We start from the raw sequence: 28,000 nt of genomic DNA on the forward strand, positions 1-28,000 counted from the left end.
AGCAGGGTTTCTCAGTCTCTGCACCATTGCTACCTTGGGCTGAATAATTAATTTATGATCATGCCCTGTAGGGTGTTTAGAAGCATCCTTGACCTGTACTCATTAGATGCCAGGAGCACTCTCTCCCCAGTTGTGACAACCAGAAATGTCTGCATCCCTGCCTGTGTCTGCATAGGGAGGCAGTGGCAGAATTGCCCTAGTTGAGAACATTATAGTATTAATAATTCTTCCCTTCCCCAAATTAGTGTGGCTTAAAGGAAATGCTCATTTACCATATTTACTAATGTAATTAACCTTTTACTTGTGTTAGAGAAACACTGTTAGCAAGTGACATTAATTTATTGTTGTTTTTTCTTTCCTGATAGCAAGTTCAGCGGGTTTGATTTATATCGATCCTTCCAACCTACGCCGGAGCGGCACCATCAGCACGAGTGCTGCCGCTGCAGCAGCTGCTTTGGAAGCTAGCAATGCCAGCAGCTACTTAACATCTGCAAGCAGTTTAGCCAGGGCGTATAGCATTGTCATCAGACAAATCTCGGACTTGATGGGCCTTATTCCTAAGTATAATCACCTAGTTTACTCTCAGATTCCAGCAGCTGTGAAGCTGACTTACCAAGATGCAGTAAATTTACAGGTATGAAACCACTGAAAAATTACTCATTCAAATATATTTTTTGGCCATATGTTATGAGAATTCCAGTATGATGGGAGTGAATGTTATAAGTACTTAAATGTCTATATCATATTTACTCTATCAAATTTAACTTTATCTGGGTAGTTTTAACTGTTTTAGTTTGGTCTTTGTAGAACTATGTAGAAGAAAAGCTTATTCCCACTTGGAACTGGATGGTCAGTATTATGGATTCTACTGAAGCTCAATTACGTTATGGTTCTGCATTAGCATCTGCTGGTGATCCAGGACATCCCAATCACCCTCTCCATGCTTCTCAGAACTCAGCTCGAAGAGAAAGGATGACCGCACGAGAAGAGGCTAGTTTACGAACCCTTGAAGGCAGACGGTATGAAATTCTTTGTCTGTTTAGACAGAAACCTTCTAGCCTAGAAATTGAGAGCTTTTTGATTGCCATTATATAAGGCCCCCTCTGTTGTAAAGGAGGAAATACATGCCTTGTGTTACTTCTTTTAAATTGTTGTGTAGTTGAAACAAAACAAGTTATAATCCAAGCTGTTATTCAGTTTTATGAGTTCTTTACATATTCTGGATGTAAGTTCCTTATGAGATACAGGATGTGCAGAAACTGTCCTGTTCTGTGGGTTGTCTTTTCACTTTCTTAAGGTGTTCTCTGAAGGACACATGTTTTTTAATTTGGGTAAAATCTAGTGCTCTTCATTTTCTTTTGCTTTTGGTGTCATTTTGGGCAGTGGTTCTCAGAGTATGGTTCCCAGAAGAGCAGTATCAGGATCACCTAAGAGCTTGTTAAAAATATAAATTATTGGTCCCACCCCATTCTTCTGACATTATAGGGCTGGGTCCAGCAAGCTGTTTTCACAACCCTTCCAAGTGATTTTGGTGGACACAAGTTTGAGATCCATTGTCTCTAGGGAAGGAGTACCTCCTGGCAATCCAGAGGACATGGGAATTTCTTTCCTTTATAAATGTACAAAACTGTAAATAATACTCAGTGATTCTACTTCTAAAGTAGAGCCCAGGCGTAATTAGCTTTTATTTATGGATAGTCTCAGTTCCTGATTTTGCATGTTTATAACAGTGGTAAATTTCACAATTCTGTTCTTTTTGTAAACATTTTCTATTTTTTTTTAATCCTTGTAGACGAGCCACATTGCTTAGTGCCCGTCAGGGAATGATGTCTGCTCGAGGCGACTTCCTCAATTACGCTCTGTCTTTAATGAGGTCTCATAATGATGAGCATTCCGACGTTCTTCCAGTTTTGGATGTCTGCTCACTGAAGCATGTGGCATATGTTTTTCAAGCACTTATATATTGGATTAAAGCGATGAATCAGCAGACAACATTGGATACACCTCAACTGGAACGCAAAAGGTATTCAAACCTGCTGTGAAATTGATATAAGAAATACTTGATCAGTGTGATCTTTATTAGTACACTGTCTGATTTTTGGAGTAGGGAGAAATAGTACAGGAATATTTCATGTAGGTAGGTTAGCTTGAGTCCATCTAGCCTTTCTGTATAGCTACTCCTCACTTAAATTATGAAACCTAAGAATCCATTTAGGCTTTTTGTTGAGATAGTTTGTCCTGATTTGTTTATCATGTTTCTGAGTTTGTTTAAGGACTCACTATTTCTAGATGTGATTAGCCTTTTGCTTCTTTTGAGCCTATTTTGTAATTGTAGTACATTTGGCTGATCAGTCTGCCATCCCTAGAATCTGAAACTTTTATCGCACTAATCAAAATTGGTTAGGTACTAAACTGACCTCTTCAGTATTTGTGTATCACCTTTGCTCCTGTTCATACAGCATGAAGTACTTCATGTAAAATGACTCACTTGTCTTTTTAAGGACACGAGAGCTCTTGGAACTTGGCATTGATAACGAAGATTCAGAACATGAGAATGATGACGACACCAATCAAAGTTAGTGCACAGAACACCTGCTCCCCACTTCAAGAGATGACTGCCTCAGTGTTCCCCTCCAAGCTTTTTAACTCCATTATTTTCTGTCTGGGTGGGGATTCCTCTTTTCTTCTCTATGTCCCGTTTCTTGCATTTTCTGTCCATTTTTCCCTTATACATTCTTGCATTAATTACTTCATAAATAAGAATTAATGAACTTTTTAATAATTGATATTTTTTGTTTTGATTTTATATCTCTCCTTTGCATCTTTTATGTTTACTTTTACTTGTGTTGGTAATACATACATTTAAATAGAATTTTAACAGAACTTTTGTTAATATTGCTGCAAAATACCGTGTGTCAAGAAAATGGAACTCATAAATTTCATTGGAACTTAACAGTTAATGCAATTAAAAGAGAGAAAATATTCCAAATTCGAGAAATTTTGGGACCTTCTGCACTCATAGTTTTCTGACATTATTTCAAGTATAATTAAAATACTTTCCTAGTGCAGCCCACTTACCTGTTATTTAATATCACCTTGTACTTTATTACTTTATTCAGCCCTGGGAAAGACAGCTTTCCTTTAATTTCTGCTTTTTGAGAACCCAGCCATAGCTCACTGTTATTTTCACGTCATACTGTAAGCACTGACAAAAGTTTTATTCCTTTAATGGGAGTTGGTGTTGGTGGGCTGATTTCCTGTTGGGTTACTTGAGTTGCCCAGACATTTCTCTTTTTATCTGCTTATATAGGAAGCAGAACTTAGAAGTAAGCAAATGCTTAAATTTTAGCTCCGTATTTTCTCCTTTTTTTGGAGTCATCAGTGTGCCAGATCCTGAATATGCTCAGGATATTGGCTGTATTCAGGTCTGAATCTCCAGGGAGCTAAGAGGTAGATGTGGCAGGTGTCCATCCAATGCAAAATGGAACAGTATTTGTTACTGCTAATATTTTTTGCAAGTTTTTATTATATTGAAATACACATAAATTTTATCACTGTAATAATTTAAAACCAGTATTTTGAATTACCACTTTAAAATAGCAGCACAAGTTTAGACTGTTGTTTTTGAGTGACATTAAAATTTTATCAAGAGATAATAGGATTTTTGGATTGAGCAGATGAAGATTCTTTTACCCTTCCCCAATAGGTAATTTTCTAAAAAGAACACATTTTATCTCTTCGTGTTTAGGTGCTACTTTGAATGATAAGGATGATGACTCTCTTCCCGCAGAAACTGGCCAAAGCCATCCGTTTTTCCGACGCTCAGACTCCATGACGTTCCTTGGGTGTATACCCCCAAATCCATTTGAAGTGCCTCTGGCTGAAGCCATCCCTTTGGCTGATCAGCCACATCTGTTGCAGGTGATTTAAACGAACTAGCCTTAAGGTTTCTTTTCGGTTGAACTTATTTAAGTGTTCAGTGTAACTGTAGTATTTTTGTTAAAATTCCAGCCAAATGCTAGAAAGGAGGATCTTTTTGGCCGCCCAAGTCAGGGTCTTTATTCTTCATCTGCCAGCAGTGGGAAATGCTTAATGGAGGTTACAGTGGATAGAAACTGCCTTGAGGTAAGAGAGTAACAAATCATTGCAGTATGATACTTGTAAGCTGAACACTTACCTAGGCATTCAGTTTTTTGGAAATGCATTAATTCAAAATATTGTATTTACCCAAATAGAAGTATCAGAAATTCTTTCCTTACGAATTCAACAGTATTATTAGTCTACTTTGAGGCTTGCTGTATGTCAGGCTAATGCACCTGTAAAATGGTAGTTTCATTATGTGCTTCACCTATTTCAGGGTCTTTTGTTGTAATACTACTGAATATTTAATTTTTTTGCATATATGAGCATATATATTGACTTGTAACTTTTCTTTTTGAATCTAGAATGGGAATAAATAAAGTAATATTAATAATGATACCTAATATTTGTTGAAAAATTCTATCTCCCGGGCACTGTCTCAATTAGTCTTTATAACCATGTTGGGTAGAAAACATTATTATCCTGACTTTATGGGTAAGGCAAAGAAAGGTTGCAAGAATTTCATGTGGGGATGACTATTGTTAGACAACAAGTGGAGCGACAGATCTAGTTTTTGAGCCTGAACTTACACTGTCCTGTTTCTCCAATGAAAAAGTGATAATGTCTTTAAGAGCAGGCATATAGAAGAATGGAATTGAATGGACTTTTCTTCATTATCTAAGTGACAAGGGAGGATTTGATGTACATAAGTAACCTTAAATATTATAAAGATGCCTTTTAAAGTTCTCTAAGGCTGCTGTGGTAAATGCATGAAATTGGTGCTCAGCTGTGGGATTCAGACAAGAAATAGGTTGCATCTTCCTAACTAGAAGTACCAGAAAGGTATTATTGAACTTCCATGTGATTTCTGTTGAAAAGGAAATTATAGTCAATTTGTTCTTAATATCTAACATTTAAATGTAACAATTCATAGGTTCTTCCAACTAAAATGTCTTACGCTGCCAATTTGAAAAATGTAATGAACATGCAAAATCGTCAAAAAAAGGAAGGAGAAGAACAGACTGTGGTGCCAGAGGAAGCTGAGAGTTCAAAGCCAGGCCCATCTGCTCATGACCTCGCGGCACAGTTGAAAAGCAGTTTACTGGCAGAAATAGGACTGACCGAAAGTGAAGGGCCACCTCTTACATCTTTCAGGTATTTGTTAAGTGAAGGTAGTTTTTCTGTGCTATTCATTTATGGCTACTATAATTTTTATAAGAATTTTTCTTTAGGAAATTTATAATCTATGTGTTTCATTTGTATATAAATAATAGGATGAAATATTATTTTTGTTTTCCTAGTTTGTAATCAGATATTTAAAATATTAAAGAGTTTTCTCGATTTGGGGGGAGGGGGTTGTGACTGTTTTGTCACTGATTGGCGTTCTGATTTTCTGTCTTTATTGAAGAAATTCTGACTCTGTTTTTAGTGTTCAGTGCTGAGTTAAAGTATATATCCACATCAAATTGCCAGTTACACACTTGTTAGCGGGAGCTCAGATGTGGTTGGGGGGAGAGGATGGCGTGTTAAAAACAGGAGTTTCTAGGTTTGTGACCTACACATTTGCTTGGTTTCACTCCTTTGCCAAGTTCACATTTAGTAATTCTCTTGCAACAAGAGGGTAGGTTCTTTGCTTTCCCAGTAAAAGTTTGCCCTAGTATATAGTGTGACTCGGTATGGCTCATCACCTAATGATCTGTTTAGTAACTGTTTTATGCTCTTTGGTTTTTTGGTTATGTAATGTCAGGTTTTTGTTTGTTTTTTTTTTACCTAGGAGTTAAGCTAGTTTAGGAAACTATGTACATCCTATATACACAGTCTAGCAGTCTACAACCACAAAAAAAAAAACAAGAATTGTGGACTGAGATGGCCCCAGCTTCCTAGAGACAGTATGATTTGAACTGAGATGGTTAGAAAGTGTAGAAGCAGATAGACTGAAGGAGAGAAGAATTAGAGGTAGAGAAGCCATTATTCATTCTGGCTAGTGGTGAAAAAGGGACAGAAGTAGAATATTGTCTTTGGGGATGGAAAGGAAACCATGGGGTAAGAAAAGAAACTCATAAAGGGCTTGTCATTCTGGAAGAACCGAGGGAAGAATAAAGTTTGTTGACGTCTGTGCAACAGAAAAATAGGCAGTACTTTTGGAGGAAATTAGGAGGCAGTGTCATTGTAGTGAAGAGGCCATGCACAGTTTTACTAATTCTGAGCATGAGTTAAGTGTGATCGAAGTTGGATATATTTCACGCAATGAAATTCTGGTCCGTTGTGAAAGTTTGAACTAAAGAGGGGTCTGGGAATCACCCAGTGGAGATGGACACTGGACTTTAAGGAGAGGAGGTAAATTAAAGATAGTAGGCAGCCTGAGGATGTATCCTTACATAAAGGACAGAAGGAATAATAGAGTAAAAATGAGAAGTTCTGTAAGGAACAAGTAGTAATAGGAAAATTATAGTCATACTCTCCATTAGAGAGTATGTGGTTATAAATTAAGATCTCAGAATTTTAAAAGACCAAGTAAGTTACTGTTATTGACCAAAAACCAGGAAATTTTTAAGAGTTGGCTAAGTTGCTCTTCCTCTCCCCTCAAATTTCTCACAGGCCACAGTGTAGCTTCATGGGAATGGTAATTTCCCATGATATGCTGCTAGGACGTTGGCGCCTTTCTTTAGAACTGTTTGGCCGGGTGTTCATGGAAGATGTTGGAGCAGAACCTGGATCAGTATGTATTTTGAACACTTTACATTCTATTCTGCCTGATAAGTACATATTCAGAGAATAGTTCTGTCATATATTTATGGGTTTTTTTCATTTTGTGTTTTTTTTTTTCCTTTTCTTTTAAAAGATCCTAACTGAATTGGGTGGTTTTGAGGTAAAAGAATCAAAATTCCGTAGAGAAATGGAAAAACTGAGAAATCAGCAGTCAAGAGATTTATCACTAGAGGTAAAGGTATTTAGAGTTTCTTATAATATACATATAGTATACTATTCAATACTATACATGTAGCATTTATATAAAGTTTGAAAACAAAAATACTAGATGCATACTATGTAATTAAAAATTTAAAGCAAATGAATGGTAGTCATCGAATTTAGAGTAGTGGATATCTCTGGCAGTTGGTTTCCCATTATCATGTAATGAGGAACAGTGGGTTTGTTTAAGTATCGTGAATACACAGATTTAAACTGTTGATGTGCTTCATTTCAGTGATGCTCAAACTGTTTTCTTTAGCTGAGAAAGTGAGACTCACTGTAGTGAGAGTCCGTCCAATCTTTGGTAACTTCCCTACTATTTGATGTGTCTCATTTTCTGTTATTTTCTGTCACAGACTTTAAATCAGCCATTCCTTTTAACAGGAAATTGTATTTTGAGATTATAATCTGGACTTTAAATTGTTCCCTGCCTATAGCATTGGTCATTATTTCCAGGTCTTTTAGTGGATAGAACTAGGAATTGCTTCTTAAAAAAATATAAGAAAATTAGACCATGTGTTCACACTGATACTGCTGTTTCATATTCGAGATTTAGAAATACAAGTTTTGTTTTCACCCTTTAGTCTTCCTTTCTTCTGAACTGAATAATATCCAGCTTTCCAGCAACACCACTAAAATTACTCATTTGCCTTTATCCCACCGCATGCATATAGCAATCTTAGAATCATAATGTCAACACTACTAGTAACAAAATGATTATTGAAAATAGAGTTAAGATTTACTTGCGGTTTTCGTTCTTAGAGCATTTCCAATTGGAGATTTGTAGTCAAATTACATTGTTTTAAAGTCACTTGACATCATTTCTTTTGTGCGGTTTTGGTACCTACCATCTTATCTCCACACAGTTAAGGTCTTTTGGTTCATTTTCCCTTCATTTTTTAGGGATTGCTCTCCTTTTTTTTTTTTTTTAATTTGTTTTGTTTCATAATATAAAATATCTACAGTTGCAAAGTGAAGTCTGTAGAAGTTTATATTCAGAGAAATCTAGTTCACATTCCTATCTCTTTACTTTGGGTTGCCCCTGCCCGCTTTTGGGATTTTTTACTTTTTGATCCCCCCACCCAGCTTATTTCCCTCCCACCTTTAAAAAATATAATCGTGCATATGTGTTCATCTCTGTCCCTCACTCCCTACCCCAAGCATTACACCCCAAGTAAAATGTTACACATTTTACTCCATCTTGATTTTTCCAATTAACACTATATCCTAGAGAGAAAACCGTGGCTATAAAGAGAGAAATGTTCTATTTTACTCTCTGTTTTCTAACTACCTAGTAGTCTTAGTACCACATTTTATGACTTTATCAGTTTTTTTTTCAACCAGTGTCCTGTTGATAGACATTTGGTCTTTTGCTGTTACAAATAGTGGTGTGCTGAATTGGTTTATGTGTGTTACTCTATTTGGCTCGCATGTCTTTGAGATAGAATCCTAGATATGGGTTAGAGGACATGGGTATATATAATTTTGTCAAATATTGGCAAATACTCCTATATAATGTCTGTATATTTTTGCATTTTCTGCATCAATACAAGAGTGCCTGATTCTCCAAAGTCTTGCCAGCAGTTTGTTGTCAGATTTTTAGATTTTTGCCAATCTGATTGGCAGTATAATTTTAATTTGTATTTCTCTTATTTTGATCAAAGTTAAACATTGTTACATAGATTTCATGTACCATGGCTGCTTCTTTTTCTGGGAACTATTATGTATGTTGACATATTTTGCCCATTTTTCCTGTTGTTTTTTCCTCAGTTTTTTTAGAAGCACTAAGTGATACATATACACTATTCATGAATCTTTGTTGGTAATAGAAGGTGCAAATATTTTTCCCAGTTTGTCATTTTTCTTTTACTTTGCTATGGTATTCTATAGCAAAGGAATAGCCTATCTTTCTTTTTAAGGATTTGCTATTTAAAAAATTTCACACTTTGATCTTTTTGCAATTTATCTTGCTATATACCCAAACTGGATGAATAGCTGTGTTCTGGTAGATCTTTTAAGAAAATGTTCTAATTGAGTTAAATTCCATTATCTTGATTTAATGTAGGATGTTCTTGTGTGATTTAGAGTCCTATTTGGAATATATAAGCTTTTGAGAACCCAGATACTTTGTAGCTATTTCAACTGTCAAGGAAAAGCAAAAATTAGATTTTCAGATTTTACACAGAAAAATGTCAAGGTGTTTTCCAGCACTGAATTTACTGCTTTTTGTTGCGTTTCAATAGGTTGACCGGGATAGAGATCTTCTTATTCAGCAGACCATGCGGCAACTTAACAATCACTTTGGTCGAAGATGTGCTACTACACCTATGGCTGTACACAGAGTAAAAGTCACATTTAAGGATGAACCAGGAGAGGGCAGTGGTGTAGCACGAAGCTTTTATACAGCCATTGCACAAGCTTTTTTGTCAAATGAAAAACTGCCAAATTTAGACTGTATTCAAAATGCCAACAAAGGCACTCATACAAGTAAGTACTCTAGAGGTAGTAACAAGCTCATAAAAATTCTTTCCTTGTTTGATTGAAACAATGATCATGGTTATATGTGTGTTTAGTTGGAGAAGTTTATATTTACACTTTTATACTATTTTATTTTAGATCAATTACTTAACCTTGTTTAAACTACTCTAATCGGCAGTTTACCGGTTGGCTCTTTTACTGCCCCATTCGTTTTCATAAATGGTTATGATTGTACGATTGAGTTTTTCATCTCAATTTTAATGTTTGGGAAATGGGAGGTTTAAGGTAATATAAAAATTCAAAGAGCAAACTGCAGGATTTCCCAATTAGTACAGATACTGAGAAGAAAATGCTGTTATCTAGAACAGTGCTTTTTAAAGTATGATTTGCACGGATTCTACCAGTCTCTAGGGAGGTGGATTCTGCAACCAAAGGTAAATTGGCTGTTTTACCTTTAAACAGTGAAGTTACTAACTTCACTGTTTAATTTAGCAAGACTTTGTTTTTTGGTAATAAAGATTTTCTATGTTAACATCCTGGTGCAAGTTCTGCCTCCCCAATGATCACCACTTTGGGGTTAGAATTCTCACCTGATTTTCAAGATTATGATAGTGTATTTTAAAATGTGAAAACTACAAAAGGTTGAACCTCGGGATTCATGTAAGGAAATTGTCAGTCTCGTAGGTGAATGGATACAGTAATTGAGGGAGGAGGAGTTAACTAACAGAGTCCTGTGTTTTATTAATTCCTAGGCTATAGCTGTATCTTACTGTGGTTCTGTAAACTGCACCATAGAAGCTGAACAAGCTCTGGAAAGAATTAAGGATGAAAAGATGGGGGGCATACCCCAGCCTTTCATTATTAGTTTAACCATTTGACTTTCTATAGTCTTATAGTTTTTTAAAAAATTGTAAAATGTGAATGAGGAAACCTAGGAAGTCATGACATTTCAGAAATAATTTTTCTGCACAGTTGTTAGGAAACCATACCCTGGTTTACGCTTAAGGTTTTAAAGAGTAATAGCTGAGTGTCTTTAAATGTTTTTAATCCCAAAAACTAAGAATAGAGAAGATACTCAAATATGTAAGAAATACCAGCATTGTTTATGTCGGAACTAACACAGTCCTGGTTGCTACATTTTGTTTCATAGCTCTGACATGACAAGGAGATAAATTCATTCTACAGAATCACTCCCAACGCTCAAAACCATTGGGAGAATAACAGAAAGGCACTAACACAGATGCTAAGGAAAATGATCTTCAGCTGTTATGTTCTTACTGTGTTGTCTCATTTCCTCACATTGACTTTAACATTTAAAGTAGTTGTATTTACATTCATCTAAACAAAGTGTATTTCACTTTTTTCCAGGTTTAATGCAGAGATTAAGGAACAGAGGAGAGAGGGATCGGGAAAGAGAGAGAGAGAGGGAAATGAGGAGGAGTAGTGGCTTGCGAGCGGGTTCTCGGAGAGACCGGGATAGGTGAGATGATTTTGTATCTTTTATTGAGTACCATCATTTTGGATGAATTGGAGGTAGGCCTGAAAATAAGAGTCTCAATTGTTAACTTTTAGAAAATGAAAGTTAATAATTGGATAAGTGATGCATTGTAACTAAAATAGTCTAACCAACTGTTAACTAGTATGTTCTGGTTTAAAAACCCAGGGCCAGTTGAAATTACATTGGCTTTTTATTTATCACCCAAGTTCCTAAATTTGTTTTAAAAATCTTAACTTGTGGCAATTGTGTTACTTAAAACGTTCAGTTTTTCACATGTTAGAATGAGTGGCATTTTACTTTTGTCTTAAAATTTCCAGGAAATATGGGTGGGCTCTTGATTTCTGGTATTTTAAGGTCCTGTTCCCTTAGAATCAAATTAATACATGCATTGCAGACTTACAGATTCTCAAGTGACCAAATCTAGATAAATTTTATTTTCCAAGCATCATTCTTTTTAGGCATTCTTCCACCCTGGTACCATAACTGGAGCTAACTAACTATATGCTCTGATTTCCCACTTTGTTGCAGTGATATTTTCCATTTTGCAGACAAGGGGAATGAAGTCATCATAGCTTTGTTCATCTTTCAGGGATTTTAGAAGACAGCTTTCCATCGACACTAGGCCCTTCAGACCAGCCTCTGAAGGAAATCCTAGCGATGACCCTGACCCTCTGCCGGCACATCGTCAGGCGCTCGGAGAGAGACTTTACCCCCGTGTACAAGCAATGCAACCAGTACGTATGGCGTGCTTAGCTACCTCTTAACTGGCTGTGCCATTTTAGGTTTTGAATTAAGGCTGATACCTTAAGAAGTTGTCAGCTACTGGAAAGCCATGTGATTTGAGGACTGCCAAAAAAGGAAGCTTAGGAGGGAAAGAAGCAACACTTACTGGAGAGTAATTGTATATAGCTTGATGTTTATTTTACTATATATGCCAGGTTAACATTCTACCTAATAATTTCCTTTCGTGCTAAGAAATTGTCTGTGCATTGTATTTATTTGTACAAATTATTGTTGCTTTTTAAAGCTAACTTTGTTATCAGCTTGTAGCTGGAACATGTTGCAATGTACTTCATAAATATGACAGGAAGGTTTTATTTTGAATGTTCTGTCAGGGGTTTCTTTCATATAATATGAAACATAACCTAGTTTTCTTTTTTGTCTTTGTACATAACTACATGTACATACTAGAGCAAAAAAATAATAAAACAATAAATGAATTATATTTCAGTAAATCCTTAGCCTTAAATGTGGGCATCTTTTTTCTTTCTGCTTCTCCTTCCTTCACTTCTTCCCTCTCTTTTTTCCTACACTAAATGAAAAAAAAAAAGTTTCCAGGCCTCTGATGAAGAAGGGGAAAAAATGGACCTTGAATATTTTTATGTTTACTCATGAATATCAGAAGTCTTTTAAAAAGGCTTGTCAACAAATAAATATTAAACTAGCTTTAATAAGACTGCTAATGCATAGACTACTTGTTCCCTACCAAAGTTTTCTATAATTAAGCTTCTAATCTCATAAAATAAACTCATGTGTTGCTAATTCTAGTGACTTCTTTGTAGAGTCTGTCATTGTTTTCTACATGGAGAATCTGTTGTCTATAAACAAGGAGTTTTACTTCTCCTCTCCAATCTGGATTACTTCTATTTTCTCTACTTGCCTTCTTGTACTAACTGAAACTTGCAGTACAATGTCAAATGGGAGGAAACATTACAATTCTCATCATCAAGTATCATGTTGGCTGTGGCCTTTTTCATAGATGTCCCTTATCAGGTTAAGAAAATTAATGTCTCCTCCCTTTCTCTTCTTCATAGATTCCAATTAGAAAATATTTCAGAAATTTTTCTGTTTGTTACCTGAGTATCTTATATTTTCTTTTTTTCCCCCCCTTGATAAAACATTGCTAATTTAGACAAGAGGTTTCAGAGAGTAGAGGCAAGTAACATTTGTTTGTCATTTACAGGCATTTGCAAGTAAAATCACTGGCATGCTGTTGGAGTTATCCCCAGCTCAGCTGCTGCTGCTTCTAGCAAGTGAAGATTCTCTGAGAGCAAGAGTAGATGAAGCCATGGAACTCATTATTGCACATGGACGGTAATATGCACATTTGGGAAGACGTTTTAGTTTAAACATTAGCGACTTTATTTTTAGGATACAGGTGTTATCATATCTTATAATCTATATTAAATAGTGCAAGACTTGAATGGTTTTAATTTTAGGAGATGGCTTAAAAACCTGAGTGAGACAGTCAGGTTTCACATGTTACTAGAAGGGCTGAATTTTAGCAGTCACTTTAGGTTTGAAGATAAATTTTATGAACCTTATTTAGAAATTAACATAAGAAAAACACCAATACAGTATACTAACACATATATATGGAATTTAGAAAGATGGTAACGATGACCCTGTATGCGAGACAGCAAAAGAGACAGATGTGTAGAGCGGACTTTTGGACTCTGAGGGAGAGGGAGAGGGTGGGATGATTTGGGAGAATGGCATTGAAACATGTATACTAGCATGTAAGAAACGAATTGCCAGTCTATGTTTGATGTAGGATACATGATGCTTGGGGCTGGTGCACGGGGATGATCCAGAGAGATGATATGGGGTGGGAGTGGGGTTCATGTTTGGGAACTCATGTACACCCGTGGTGGATTCATGTCAATGTATGGCAAAACCAATACAGTATTGTAAAGTAAAATAAAGTAAAAATAAAAATTAAACAAAAAAAAAAAAAAGAAAGAAATTAACTTATAAGAAGTACATCTTGTTCTCCACATGAATACCTCTAATGCAAAGGCCAGATACCTCAAGGAATTGGGTGTAATCCCTGAGTCTTTGTAGTAAATAAGAAATTTATTTTAGGCATCCTGATTTATCTTGGAAATCATGCAAGTGTTTGCTTTTATTGTGCAATTATTTGTTTTAATATAAAACTTAAAAATATCTAACAGTTAAATTACTTACCCTTCTTTTCCCCAAGTGACAGGTTAAAGTGATAAGAAGATACATTTAATCTGATGCCACATTTAATCTGTGCCCTTCCATCCTGGGGCTACTCTAATATCCAGTTTGAGGCTTTGAAGTGTTACTTTAAATGAAGATGTGTTTGTTTATTTGTTTTTCCCTCCTAGTCATGATATTGAATGAGGAACTTCAAGATTAGATATGTTCCTAGAAATGGATAAGTGAGTTGGCTAAATCCTGAAGTAAACAGCCACTTAATTTATTCTAGCTATTTACCATTCTCAGAGCCTTTGAATGGTCCAAGCCAAAGACTGTTGCTAGAAGTTTCTTTTCTTTGCTGTTAACTATTTTTCATTTCTTGACTTTTATGTACTACATTTTCATTCCTCTTCTTCATTTCTGGATACAGCAACACTAATATAGCTTAGCCCATTTGCAAATACTGTGCATTTTTGGGGGGGGAGGGGGAAGACGTTTTGTAAATATATGTAAGGGTTGCTATTTTAGTAGGATTTCCTGTTGAATACAAGAATATATGACTACTTTCACCTGCCTTTATGGATTGAACAGTGGATTTGTTAGTATTCTAGAACAATTAAATACATTGGAACATTTGATTCCTATTGTGGTTGCCTTCTGAACTTTTTCCTGTTCTTTTACAGTGTTTTCCCTGAGCTCAAATTTCAGCCCCCCATGAAGACTGCACTTATTTTGTCTTAAATCGGGTAGCCTTTAGTTCATTGTCTTGGATCGTACATGTAGTATCTTTGTGTATATTATTGACATTTCTGCTCCTAGAACTACGTTTAGACTAGTAAAGTGTCCTAGATACTTACTCACTTCAAAACGTAAATATACTGATGAAGTCTTAAAAATTTAAATGCATATGGTTTTCTCTACACTAAATTCTAGAAATTTCAGTTATCTGGAATATGAAAAGTTTTGTTTGTTTTTAGGGAAAATGGAGCCGATAGTATCCTGGATCTTGGATTATTAGACTCTTCAGAAAAAGTACAGGTAAGGGATGTTTTGTGGGCTTCCCTGGTGGCTCAGGTGGTAAAGAATCCACCTGCAGTGCAGGACACCCAGGTTCATCCCTGCATCTGGAAGATCTGCTGAGAAGGGAATGGCTACCCACTCTGGTAGTCTTTCTTGTCTGTTAAGGGCATGCTGTGTTTCAATTTGTGCATGCTTACAAATTGAAATATCAGTGCCAGTGACAATCATATCTCTTTAACTGAAAACAACTTAAAACTCTGGAAAAAATTAAGAAAGGAACTGCTTTAGAATTCTGAAAAGTAAACAGCACACAGATTGGAGGGAAGTCAAAACTTGAAAAACAACCTTTGGGGCATTATTTCAGGCAGGAGAGTAAAGCTGATCCCCACTGCTCCATCTTAACTGGAAGACAGCACATGCTTTAAGTAAACTATACTACCAGACTGTCCCACATGGTGCATATGCAGAACAGACCCATAGTAGAATTAAAAGGCTGTTAGTGATGGAACCACTGACTACTCATTGGAAGGACTGTTATTGAAGCTCCAATACTTCGGCCACCTGATGCCAACTCATTAGAAAAGACCCCGATGCTGGGAAGGATTGAGGGCAGGAGGAGAAGAGGGGTGACAGAGGATGAGATGGTTGGATGGCATCACTGACTGAGTGGGCATGAATCTGAGCAAACTTCACGAGATAGTGGAGGACAGAGGGGTCTGGAGTGCCACAGTCCATGGGGTCACAAAGAGGCAGCCACTAGGACCACTGCACACAGAAGATACTTCCAGTCTGAACCTAACCAGGTTATTAACTACCAAGGCCAAAAAATTTAGCATTCTCCATATCATTTCAACAAGACCCAGAGTTCTGTAACTTATTTAAAAAATGTCCAGGATATACTCCAAAATTATTCAACATACAGAGAACCAGCAGAGACTCACCAATTCTGGGAAAAGAACCAAGTGATACTAACCTTGAGATGACCCCACTTGTTGGAATTATCAAAAACTTTATCTCATGTTCTATAAGATAAGCAAATGAATGGAAAGGTAAAGATTCACAACAGAGGAATAGAAAAAGAGAACCAAGAGAAAATTATAAAAAGTACTTATAAAAATTAAAAAGTTCACTAAATAGGTTAATAGCAGAATGAAGATGATATAGGAAAGTATCAGTCAATTTGAAGATAGAAACTATCCATTTTGAAGAATAGAAAGAGAAAAGATCTCAAACAACAGTTTTCCGGAGACCTGTTGGACCATGTTAAACATTAATGTCATTGGAGTGCCCAGAAGAGGAGAATGAGATTGCTACAGGAAAATATTTGAAGAAATAGTAGCTGAAACCTTCCCAGATTTGGCGTACAACATATTTATTTGCAGATTCAAGGAGGTCAGTAAACCCTAAACAGGATAAACTGAGAGAAAACTATGACTAGGTATAATCAAGCTCTTGTGAAACTAATAGGAAACTAATCGTGCCTTACACAGAGACAGGAATGTGCAAGGCAGCGGATTTCTCATCAGAGGGCCAGAAGACAGTTGCAGCAGCATCCTTACAGTGCCTTCAAAATTGTCAACCCAGAATTCTACCAAGGGAAAATAAATTTAAGGAATCAACGTAAAGGAAGCTACCAGAGTTTCATTGAGTGATTTTACGTAAATGGACCGAGAAGTTAACAGGCAGAAGCTTTGTATATCATAATTCTGAAAGAATGAATTAAAGTTGATTTATATTTAACTATGAAACTTGCTTTACCTATCGATCTTTACATTTAAGTGATTTACGAGAACCAGTATGTATGCGTTATTAAATAATATTCTCTTGTATACACATACACTAAAATATAAATAAAATCTTGGGACTTGATCTCTGATACTCTGTTATTAGGAAAACCGAAAGCGTCATGGTTCTAGTCGAAGTGTAGTAGATATGGATTTAGATGATACAGATGATGGTGATGACAACGCTCCTTTGTTTTACCAACCTGGAAAAAGAGGATTTTATACTCCAAGGCCTGGCAAAAACACAGAAGCAAGATTGAATTGTTTCAGAAATATTGGCAGGTAAAGTCACTCTAATCTTATATTTGAATCTTTTTTAAATTTCAGTTTATGAAATTTTTCTAAAATATTTTAGTCTGTAAAATGTGTGTATATATGTTCTACTATAAAAATTTATTTAAATGTGTATATTATGTATATGGGGTTATGTAGTCTAGAATTTTTAAATTTAATTACTATTTGCTTGTTTTTATTTTTAGGATTCTTGGACTGTGTCTATTACAGAATGAACTGTGTCCTATCACATTGAATAGACATGTGATTAAAGTGTTGCTTGGTAGGAAAGTAAGTGATTTTAATGAATCTAACTGCTTTTATAGTTGCAAAATTGTTTAAATAAAATATATAGTTATGGCATTAACTTAATATTCAATTTTAAGGCATTCTAGTCATTATAAAGTCATTTTCAAGCATTTAATGACATGGGGAAAAATCGCAATACATGGAGGAGACAGCATAGGAGAATGAGTGACACAGAGGTGAGTTTAGAGGGACTGACGGACCTGGATCCCGTTGCAGACAGATCCTTGGACATTTATTTCTCATTTATACAATGGTAAAGACAACAGTATAGTGCCTGGCACATAGTAAGTGCTCAGTAAGTTTTATTATTATTTGTTCTAGCAAGTAATGGCAATAGAAGCAACATTGTATTGAAAAGAGCACTGCTAGCTTCAAAACTGTATGTAAGATGTATGTTGGTAGAAGGGAGAAAAGAAGGTAAGAACATCTAGCTCAGCAATTCTTGATAATTATCTCTTGGTGACAGAATTAGCTTATTTTCTTTTGTGTTTTGATAGTTTGACAGCTTGTACATTCCTTTATGATGGGGAAGGTAGGAGGAGAAAAACACATTCTTTAAATTAATGCATAATACTAATGATACACTATAAACAACAAAATATTATATGGTCTTTGCTACAGATGCACACCACCCATCTAATATGAGTTATCATTGTTAACATTGTGGTCTATCAATAATTTTCTCTGCTCAAACCCACTGGTGAATATTGTTTTCTATTATAGCATTTCATACTATGATATGTATTTTTTCCTTTTTTTAAAAAAATGCTGACTCTGTTGACATCTTAATGTGTTCCAGGTAAAATGCTCTTGTGCAGAGAAAGAACTGGACTTAAAAGCTAGCAGCATAGAAATTATTGAGCCTTTAACAAGGTTTATGGAAAAGGTCATGAAATCAATCAGACTCAAGTTACAACCCAATGATAGGACCTTCAGCAAGTTACTGAATTCCTTTGAGCATTAGATTTATCATCTGAAATTACAGGATGTGTATTTAGGATCAGCTGCTCAGCATAATCACTTTTTAATAATTAGTGCTGGTTCCTGCAAAAAATTTGGAACTTAAAGCTATTACACTCCTGGCTTTAAATTTTAAAAAAATATATACTTTTCATACTTTGAAAATTAAATGTATTATCAGAGCCAAAGACTTATTAAAACTTTACCTCTTTAGATCATTTATATTAGTGGGAGATCATTCTATATCAGTGTATCATGTATCTTCAAATTAGATAAAATTTTATCATAGATTTCAACTTAACTAACAAATTCAATTAAGATGTTTCTTTCATAATTCATTTTCATATGATTACTCTCTTAGGTCAATTGGCACGATTTTGCTTTTTTTGACCCTGTGATGTACGAGAGTTTGCGGCAACTTATTCTTGCTTCTCAGAGTTCAGATGCTGATGCTGTTTTCTCAGCAATGGATTTGGCATTTGCAATTGACCTGTGTAAAGAAGAAGGTGGAGGACAGGTAAAACAAATGAATTTGGTTAATCTATTGTGCTTGGTACATAGAAAATCAATTTAGATAGATAGGGACCAAGAAAGAGCAAGAGAGAGAGAGACACACACACACAAAGACACAGTAGGAGATGGAGAGAAAGATATGAATGGATGGAGAGTCAGTGAGACAGATTGAGAGGCTGAAGAGTTTATAGTTACTTAGGCCTAGAATGTCTGCATTTCTTAGTTGTCAAATACAGAATTGTCTTTAGATTTTAAAATTTTAGGAAATTGTTTTCTGAACTGTTAACTTACTCCTGCTTTGTCAAAATTGGTTTTAAATGGCACTGCTAAATTTCCCACAGGTTGAACTTATTCCTAATGGTGTAAATATACCAGTCACTCCTCAGAATGTTTATGAGTATGTGCGGAAATATGCTGAACATAGAATGTTGGTAGTTGCAGAACAGCCATTACATGTAAGTTTTTTCCAAAAAATGTTACTTGATCTGATGAGGCTATTGGTATCTTCTGTGTTTTAAACTAGCTTACAATGTATTCAGCTTGCTTATGAAGGGTCAAAATTTTTAAAACCAAAATGAGTTTATGTACAGTATAAATTGTACCTGAGTCCAGACCAACTCCTTTCTTTTGGGTAAAACTACTTGGAAAAACCATGTAATCATCAGAAAGTAGATCTGGTGAGCAAAAATTTGGAAAGGATTCTTTATGGGACTCATCGTTCTAGAGTCCTGCAACCATCCATGCCTCTGGTGACGCACTAGGTGGACTCCTTAGACTCAGAGGCAGTTCGTGGTATGGTTTATAGCAAAAGGACTCTCACAAGGGGAGATTTACATCAGACAGAGTCTGGAGGAATCCAGGTACAAGCTTCAAAGTTCTCTTTCTGGGGGTATGAGTTGTCACAAAAGAACAGTATGTTCTTCCTCCAGCAGTGAATTACAGCAGTGTGTATGCAGTGTTGTGTTTAGGGCCTACTTAAGAGTCGGGGCCCAGCTTTTTTATTGGACACCAGTCCTACTAGCAGAGGAAATATCAGAGTCCTGTCAGACTCCCAGAGGAAAAACACATGTTCATCATAAATCACCTTTGCACAGATAGTCTAGGCAAGCTGTTATAGCAGAGCTTATTGCCACATCAGTTAGGAATAATGTAGGGAGCATTCCAAAAGCCTAGTTTCCAGATGCCTGTCAAGGACCATCTCCCATCAGACTCTTCTAAAGAACAACATCAGGCCCACTATGTTAACTATTTCCCCTCCTGGTGAAAAATGTTTATGAAATGGTTTTGATCCCTGTGCTGGGAATAATTGTGTGGGCTCTGGAATTAATACTGTCAGGGTTCAAATCATGACTGCAGCCTGCTCTAGCTGTATGACATTAGCAAACAACTCAAGTACTTTGTGCCTTTGTTCCCTCCTCTGCAAAATGAGGATGAGGTTAATGTTAATTAATTAACATATATAAGATGCTTAGAACAGTTCTTGGCATTTCTCAGTAAGTTTGTGTCAGGGATATTGGTTTTTGTCATCATCATACTTTTCCTAGGATATTGACAGGATAACATGATTAACAGATTCTTTCTTAATGACCAGTCTGTTACTAACATAATTTTAAATACTGTTTAACTCCTGAGATAAAATAATACTCCTTTACTGTTGAACCTGTAGCCCTTTTTCCCTTCTGCCTGTGTTTTGAATTTGTGAATAAACTCAAAATACAGAACTTCACTTTTTAGTAGTATTTAGTATTCTTAGGCTGTTAAAATTAGACATTGGGCTTTAATGATAATAACTGCTATGTAGAAAATAAAGTACTGATAGTAATAAATAGGTAATTTTTGAAATCCTCTAGGCAATGAGGAAAGGTCTGCTGGATGTGCTTCCAAAAAATTCATTAGAAGATTTAACAGCAGAAGACTTTAGGCTTTTGGTAAATGGCTGTGGTGAGGTTAACGTGCAAATGCTGATCAGTTTCACCTCTTTCAATGATGAGTCAGGTATGAAATTTATTAAATGTTTACATAAGAAATAAACTATACAGATAATTTGATCAGTCAGTTTTCTGGGTTTCTAATTCTTAACCTATTTATAGGGACTTAGAAATGCTGTTTATTACTCAGGTTTTTATATATTTTAAGATATAAAATATCTTAAAATATTTAGTTTGAACTATGATAGCTTATTATTAGTTATTCTTAATTCTTTTATTGCTTTATTTTTCTATATGTTAAAGAATGGTTTAGTATGAAATAGTAAAAATTCTTTATGGTGAACAACTGTGTTGAAAGGGTTTTTATTTATTTAGAAAAAAATAATCCATATGACAATTCTGTTGGTAAGCCCTCTGAAGAATTTGATTGCATGATGTAGCCTTTTTTCCTTTCTGCTTCTTTTTTGAATTTGTTAATAAGAAGCTCAAAAATACAGAACTTCACTTTTTGGAACTTCAGAACTGAACTCAGAGCACACTTAGAAAGATATATGACACACAACCACATGAAAAATCTAGAAAGAGTAACAAGAGGTAGTGATAATCCTAGAATAACATTTGTCTTCAGTGCTTAATTTGTTGCACCTTTTTCTTTTCAAAGTCCCATATTCTAGGAGTAGACTTTTTAGCTGTGACTAGACAATCAAATGGGCTTCCCTGGTGCCTCAGATGGTAAAGAATTCACCTGCAGTACAGGAAACCAGGGTTTGATCTCTGGGTTGGGAAGATCCCTTGGAGAAGGGAATGGCAACCCTCTCCATTATTCTTGCCTGGAAAATTCCATGGACAGAGGCACCTGGTGGGCTACAGTCTCTGGGGTCCCAAAGAGTCAGACAAGACTGAGTGACTAACACATACAATAAAATACTGGAACTTCCAAGAAATTCATGAGAAGACCATACCTCTAGTCCAAGATTAATGCCATACATGAGGGTACCAGTTTTTTTCCCTTTTATTCTTCATATTTTGCAAACAGCTTCAGCCAAATTATAGTAAGTTAAATTTGGGTAAATTTTCTTGTTTTTCCTTCATGCTTGGTAACATGCAGATCACTGCATAATAGTTTTTGTGTTAAGTAATAAAATAGTTTTCAATATTCGTGACATAAGAATTTGGTTTATTTATTGATATAAACCACAAACCTAGAAGGGGAAAAAATATCTAAAGACACTCCAAGTATGATCCTCAAATCAACAATATCAGCATCATCTGGAAGCTTTTTAGAAATGCAGAATCTTTGGTTTCTTTCTGCTTTCTTCCCCATACCTAATCAGTGAGAATCTGCATTTTAAAAAGATCTCCCAAGTGACTTGTAAACTTATTAAACTTTGAGAAGCACTGGTTTAACATCATGAGAAGAATCATGACTTAGTGATGGAATTAAAGTCATGTGATTTTTGAGGCTAGTGGTTTGTTTTCTTGTCTTGGTCATTGGGATAGGCTAATGAACTATAGAAGTTTCACATTGTACAAATGGTCTTAATTTCTTGTATTAGGATTAGACTCCCCCATTCACATTTTAATTTTATAAATAGTATTCTAAAAATACAACTGATGCAGAATATTTATTGAATTTATATTTATTTGTAGGAGAAAATGCTGAGAAGCTCTTGCAGTTCAAGCGGTGGTTCTGGTCAATTGTAGAGAAGATGAGCATGACAGAACGACAAGATCTTGTAAGTGTTTTCATAAAATTTGTAGAAAAAACTAAAAACCTTAAATACTGTATGAAAGACAGCCTTTTGTTTTAAATTGGTAATGATTTTAATTTTGGCTAAGGAAGTAAAAGTCAATTTTGTTTCTCTATAATAGGACGTCTGAAGTATGAGTAAAACTATAAACAGAGTGAAGTACATCTTAGCTATTAAAATGCTATCCTTAGTCCCGAAGATATAATACCAGCTTACTGTTGAGACCTGGTTTTCCCCCTATAGTGAGTGCTAATGTATGTTAGCGGCCTCTTTAATCCATCCTTAATCTTTTTGACTAGGTGCAAGTGTTTGCAAAATTTTTTAATAGAATCATAATTGCTCTGTATACTATGAATAGAGTAACTTAATTACAGGTACTAGGTCTGTGATTTTAATCTTTAAAGTATTAGGACTTCCCTGGTCACTCAGATGGTAAAGAATCTGCCTGCAATGCCAGAGACCCAAGTTCGATCCCTGGGTTGGGAAGATCCCCTGGAGAATGGAATGGTCTATGATTTTAATCTTATTACTTATTAACTTAAAGTTAATAAATTAAGACATAATTAATAAATCATAAGTTAAGACAGTATAAACTTTGATCATATTGAAGTCTGTCAAGTCTGTGGAGTTTATGTCCAACTGTGAGTATATCCAAATCAGCCTGTCCAGTAGCCTTAAAATGTAGTCTCCTCTAGACTTTCTTGTAGAAATTTGAGGGACATTCCTTATCCAGAAAATCTCTATTCATATTCCTCATAGTTCCTGCGACATTTCCCCTGTTGAACCAGCCTTAGTTTCCAGTATTCTAAACCAAACCTCTATGGAATGTATAAAAAATGATACAATTTCTAGATATATCCCCCAATTTTATTTGAGAGGGGGAAATAGTTGGGCAGGAAAGCACAAAGCTTGCAGTTTCTGATTTACCTTTAAAGGTAGTTTGTAACTTGTTTTTTTGTGGGGAGGGGGCCACGCGTTTAGCATTCCTTCATCTTCACGTGGCCCCAGGCGCCTCCCAGTGTTTCCCTACTGTAGCAAGATGGGTTGTCCAGCAGTCCTAGCTGTCAGGTGGTTTTTGTTCTTAACGTAGCCATCTGGTAGTTTCCTAGGCTGATCCCTAGGTTCATTCCTTATAATTCCATGTATTTTGACTTTCACAAACTTGTAGACCAATCCTGAAGTCCCTACCAATGCAGATACTGTATCTGCACCTGTTGGTTTTAGGAGTACCTGAGTTGCTTATTAGGGTTCCTGTAGTCAGTCTGGATTCAGAGCAAAACCAGTGTGTCCTGTCTAGTCAGTCAAGTTAAAATCTCACTGCATTTCTGCCATCTCCTAGAAGAGAGATTTGCCAACTATTCAGTCTTTTACAAAAAGAGAGAGACTACCTCCCTCTGTGGGGGCCTCAACATGTCCAGCAGCAGCTTTAATCGTGAGCTTCACTCCTTAAACTCCTGTATTCTTTGGGCTTAGCAGTATATCGGAGAAGGCAATGGCACCCTACTCCAGTGCTCTTGCCTGAAAAATCCCATGGACAGAGGAGCTGCAGTAGTCCATGGGGTCACGAAGAGTTGGACACAAATAAGCGACTTCACTTTCACTTTTCACTTTCATGCACTGGAGAAGGAAATGGCAACCCACTCCAGTGTTGTTGCCTGGAGAATCCCAGAGACACGGGAGCCTGGTGGGCTGCCGTCTGTGGGGTTGCCCAGAGTTGGACATGACTGAAGCGACTTAGCAGCTTAGCAGCAGTATATCACGGTGTCTTCTACCTCCTCCCTCTTTTGGGAGGTTATCCTTCACATACTTGTAGGCTTTTCCATATGTGTCTCAGGGACATAAGAAAATAAGAGGGTTTTCCTAAACTCTTCTCCCTTGAATTATTAGTCCTAGGGTTATGCCATAAAACTACATACATAGTACATTTCCCTCTTGGAAAGTCATAGTTCACTGGTAAAAGTTTTGAGAAGTCCTCTGTTACGTATTTATCTTTTTCCAACTTCGTGGAGGTCCAGCAGTGTAGTAATCTGGCTCTGGGTAACCACATTTATCCTTGGAGAAACACTTTACATTGTTTGTTTTCTACCTGTAAAATGAGTAGGTTGGGCCAGGTTTATGTCTACAGTACCTTCCATCCCTTTTATAAATTCTTTGAAGATTTTGGAGACCCTGACACTTGCAAAGTTTTGTTTTTCCCTGCCTCCTCCTATAGAATTCTAGATGAGATTTCTCACATAACTATGCTTCAGGAACTAGTTTAGGGTTCCTAGTCACTCTGAGATAATGAATATATTTGTCTGTTTGTATGTGTTAAGTCACTTCAGTCGTGTCTGACTCTGTGACATTGTGGACTGTAGCCCACCAGGTTCCCCTGTACGTGGGATTGTCCAGGCAAGAATACTGAAGTAGGTTTCCGTGTCCTCCTCCAGGGGGTCTTCCCGACCTAGGGATTGAACCCACAACTCTTAGCTCTCCTGCATTGGCAGACCGGTTCTTTACCACTAGCGCCACCTGGGAAGCCCTTTTATTTGTCTGTTTAGTTGTGTACTATAAATGCAAGATTTTAAAAGCTTTACCTTAAGAGATAGTCACTGTCTAGTATCAATGAGGAAAGGTATGTATTAATAAAAATATTTCAGGAAAGTATATCTTTGGTTATATTTAAAGAAAAAGTAATTTGCGCTCTATTACACAAATTAGATGTGTTTTAAAACTCAGTGTTAGCATGGCTTATTGCATGGATTTTGATGTACAGCAGATGCTGCCTGACACTTAATTACTGTTACAAAATTATTGTGTATGATACAGTGCACCAGTGAAAAGTATTGGGTGGTTTTGCTAGTAGATAAAATGCAGAATAACTTTTTGATAGCCTCTGTGAATTTTGAACCTTTTTCAGAGACCTTGTGCCTTATTCCCACTAAGAGATGCCCTGCGAAATTTAGCAACAGGAAGGGCCCTTAGACAGCATTTGATCAAGTAGCCTCATGTTGCAAATGAGAAGCTGAGGCATTGAAACATAGTCACTTTTCTACATACCTGACACTTCTTTCTTTTCCAACCCTGAAACTTTCCTTTTCAATATAAGAAATTTAAAAGACACTTCTAAATAATACCCCTTTGTAGGTTTTACCAAAAGAATGGGGCTGTATGTATAATTGCCAGAATTAAGGGTTGAATGTTAATCTCTTAAAAGCCAAACTTGTAATGATTATACTCCTGTTTAGGTTTACTTTTGGACATCAAGCCCTTCATTACCAGCCAGTGAAGAAGGATTTCAGCCTATGCCCTCCATCACAATAAGACCACCAGATGACCAACACCTTCCTACTGCAAATACTTGCATTTCTCGACTTTACGTCCCACTCTATTCCTCTAAACAAATTCTCAAACAGAAATTGCTACTCGCCATTAAGACCAAGAATTTTGGTTTTGTGTAGAGTATAAAACGTGTGTATTGCTGTGTAATATTACTCGCTAATTTTGTAGATTTTTCCCATTTGTCTATAAGAGTTTATGGAAGTTGATGCTGTCGCATACCCTGTGGTACCTTTACCTTAAAGAGATGAATGCAAACATTCCTTGCTGAGTTTGTAGCTTAAAGGCCTGAGGAGCACTAGCAACATTTGACTATAATGGTTTGCTAGTCAACAACTTCTGGGTCTAACCCCAGCCAAAGATGACAGCAGAACAACATAATTTACACTGTGATTTACCTTTTTGCTGAGGGGAAAAATGTAAAACGTTCTGAAAACTCACTGCTGCCTTTGTGGAAAGTGTTTCAGCAAAGGTTCTTGTATAGAGGGAATAGGGAATTTCAAAATAAAAAATTAAGTATGTTCTGTGTTTCATTTTAACTTTTTTATGGTGTTTAATTTGTGGTTGGCTGCGGTTGTGTATCGTATATGGAACTTGTAAAAAAGTTCTGAACATTCAGATCTTAAGAAATGAAATCACTTTACCTATAAAAACCACTTTTGTTGCGGTTTGACTGCATTGAGCTCTAGGATACTAAATGATATCACTAATATTTTGCATGTAATTTGTTCATTTGAGGGCACTTTTTTGTACATATGATGGGGGCCAATGCACAGTACTTTATCACAGTCAACTTTTTTCTTTGTATCCCTATTTCAGTGAGCAGTCAGTCAGGTATACTGCACTTCAGTTCTAACTAGACATTTGTACTAAGGCATTTCAGTTATGTAAACTCAGCCTGGGCACTTTCTGATAACTGTAAAATGTTTTATAAGATCATGATTACTGAAGATACATTTTGGAAAATTTTAAATGTTCGTGAGCAGCTTAACTACTTTTGTATCTAGCCTTTTTTAAGTATCTTGTTACATTTACTTTTTTAAATAAATTACAGAAGAAATGTCAAGTAATACTGAAGAAACAATAGTTTTTATTTATGTAGTTGTACATTTTTTAAACTAAGGGCAATACAGTATCCGACATGGTTATGTGCATAAAAATTTTGTTTTAAAAAACTGAATGTACACAAGGACTGTAAGAAACAGAAGGAAATTGGTCCACATTTTACAGTTAGCAGAGAATCCTGAATGGCACTGGCCAGGCCACGTTTTCTTTTATACAAATGGGGGAAGTAAAATGAGCCTTACTTGGCATCAGAAGTCAATCCAGTTATATTTAATAACTGAGAAGTTCTTTTTTGATGATCCATTAACTGTGTAGCCTAGGATCATTATCTCTAAATTTTTGTGGTTTTAGTAGCTTTATTCAGTGGCATAATAAGGAACACTTTTCTTCACCATGTCTTCAATAAAGTGACTTAAACCAGTCACTTTACATATTGAAAATGAGGAGAGAGTCTGGAGTCTCTCCTTCTTTGTCGTTCCTTTGTAGGACTCTTGGCCTTTGGGATGTTTTTCACATTCAAAGGCACTGTGCTTTATTATACATGTGTATATATATATATGTATATATATATATAAACAAACTTCCTTCAGAAGACTGAACCACATTATTTTCAGCCCTGCTGACACAATAAATATTAAAAACTAAAGCAACAGTGATGAAACTCATTGTACTACTTAAAACTTAATATGATGTATTAGATGTGTAAATTAACCAAAGGTTATTTTACAAAATGAGACATTGGTTTTTATGTCTAAATGCTATTTCTGAATAAATGAAATAGTAATTAGATTAAGAACTGATTTTCATCAGTGTGTCTGAAAAACTTCTGTATGCACATGATGGAATTGATAAAATATTAAATGAGAACAAACTAGATATGATTAGGACATTGAAAACCTAATTGTGAACTTATTTTTAATAGTTATTGGAAGAATGAAAGTATTTAACATAATGCACAATGTCTTAAGTCTTCCTAAATCAAGATTTTGGTTAAAATGCTTTTAGGAATATTAAAAGAAGAGTGAGGTTTGTTTTTTTTTTTTAAAGTAAAGCATAAAATGGTTCTAAATGTAAAATAAAGTCATATAAAATAAAGTTCTCTTTTGG

General features: G+C 35.8%; 1 protein-coding gene across 4 annotated transcripts in view; it reads left to right on the forward strand.

Moving 5' to 3' along the window:
- UBR5 (ubiquitin protein ligase E3 component n-recognin 5) overlaps window positions 1-27,988 on the forward strand; it is a 140,371-nt gene extending 112,383 nt beyond the window's left edge. For 3 of the 4 annotated variants that reach the window (XM_027973156.3, XM_060393865.1, XM_027973158.3), the window contains exons 39-59: window positions 366-634; window positions 808-1,019; window positions 1,793-2,023; window positions 2,502-2,575; window positions 3,749-3,921; window positions 4,012-4,125; window positions 5,015-5,235; window positions 6,679-6,799; window positions 6,923-7,021; window positions 9,294-9,537; window positions 10,897-11,008; window positions 11,616-11,760; window positions 12,990-13,120; window positions 14,950-15,010; window positions 16,883-17,058; window positions 17,256-17,340; window positions 18,680-18,835; window positions 19,173-19,286; window positions 20,682-20,826; window positions 22,410-22,495; window positions 25,738-27,988. In XM_027973156.3, coding sequence (XP_027828957.1) covers window positions 366-634; window positions 808-1,019; window positions 1,793-2,023; window positions 2,502-2,575; window positions 3,749-3,921; window positions 4,012-4,125; window positions 5,015-5,235; window positions 6,679-6,799; window positions 6,923-7,021; window positions 9,294-9,537; window positions 10,897-11,008; window positions 11,616-11,760; window positions 12,990-13,120; window positions 14,950-15,010; window positions 16,883-17,058; window positions 17,256-17,340; window positions 18,680-18,835; window positions 19,173-19,286; window positions 20,682-20,826; window positions 22,410-22,495; window positions 25,738-25,950 — 3,182 coding nt within the window. In that variant the 3' untranslated portion in view covers window positions 25,951-27,988. Of the gene's footprint in view, window positions 1-365; window positions 635-807; window positions 1,020-1,792; window positions 2,024-2,501; window positions 2,576-3,748; window positions 3,922-4,011; window positions 4,126-5,014; window positions 5,236-6,678; window positions 6,800-6,922; window positions 7,028-9,293; window positions 9,538-10,896; window positions 11,009-11,615; window positions 11,761-12,989; window positions 13,121-14,949; window positions 15,011-16,882; window positions 17,059-17,255; window positions 17,341-18,679; window positions 18,836-19,172; window positions 19,287-20,681; window positions 20,827-22,409; window positions 22,496-25,737 lie in introns of all 4 variants that reach the window. The other variant, XM_027973157.3, reaches the window with a different exon arrangement.
- Window positions 27,989-28,000: the final 12 nt, after the last annotated feature.

The sequence above is a fragment of the Ovis aries genome, chromosome 9 (assembly GCF_016772045.2).
Source record: "Ovis aries strain OAR_USU_Benz2616 breed Rambouillet chromosome 9, ARS-UI_Ramb_v3.0, whole genome shotgun sequence".
NCBI lineage: Eukaryota > Metazoa > Chordata > Mammalia > Artiodactyla > Bovidae > Ovis > Ovis aries.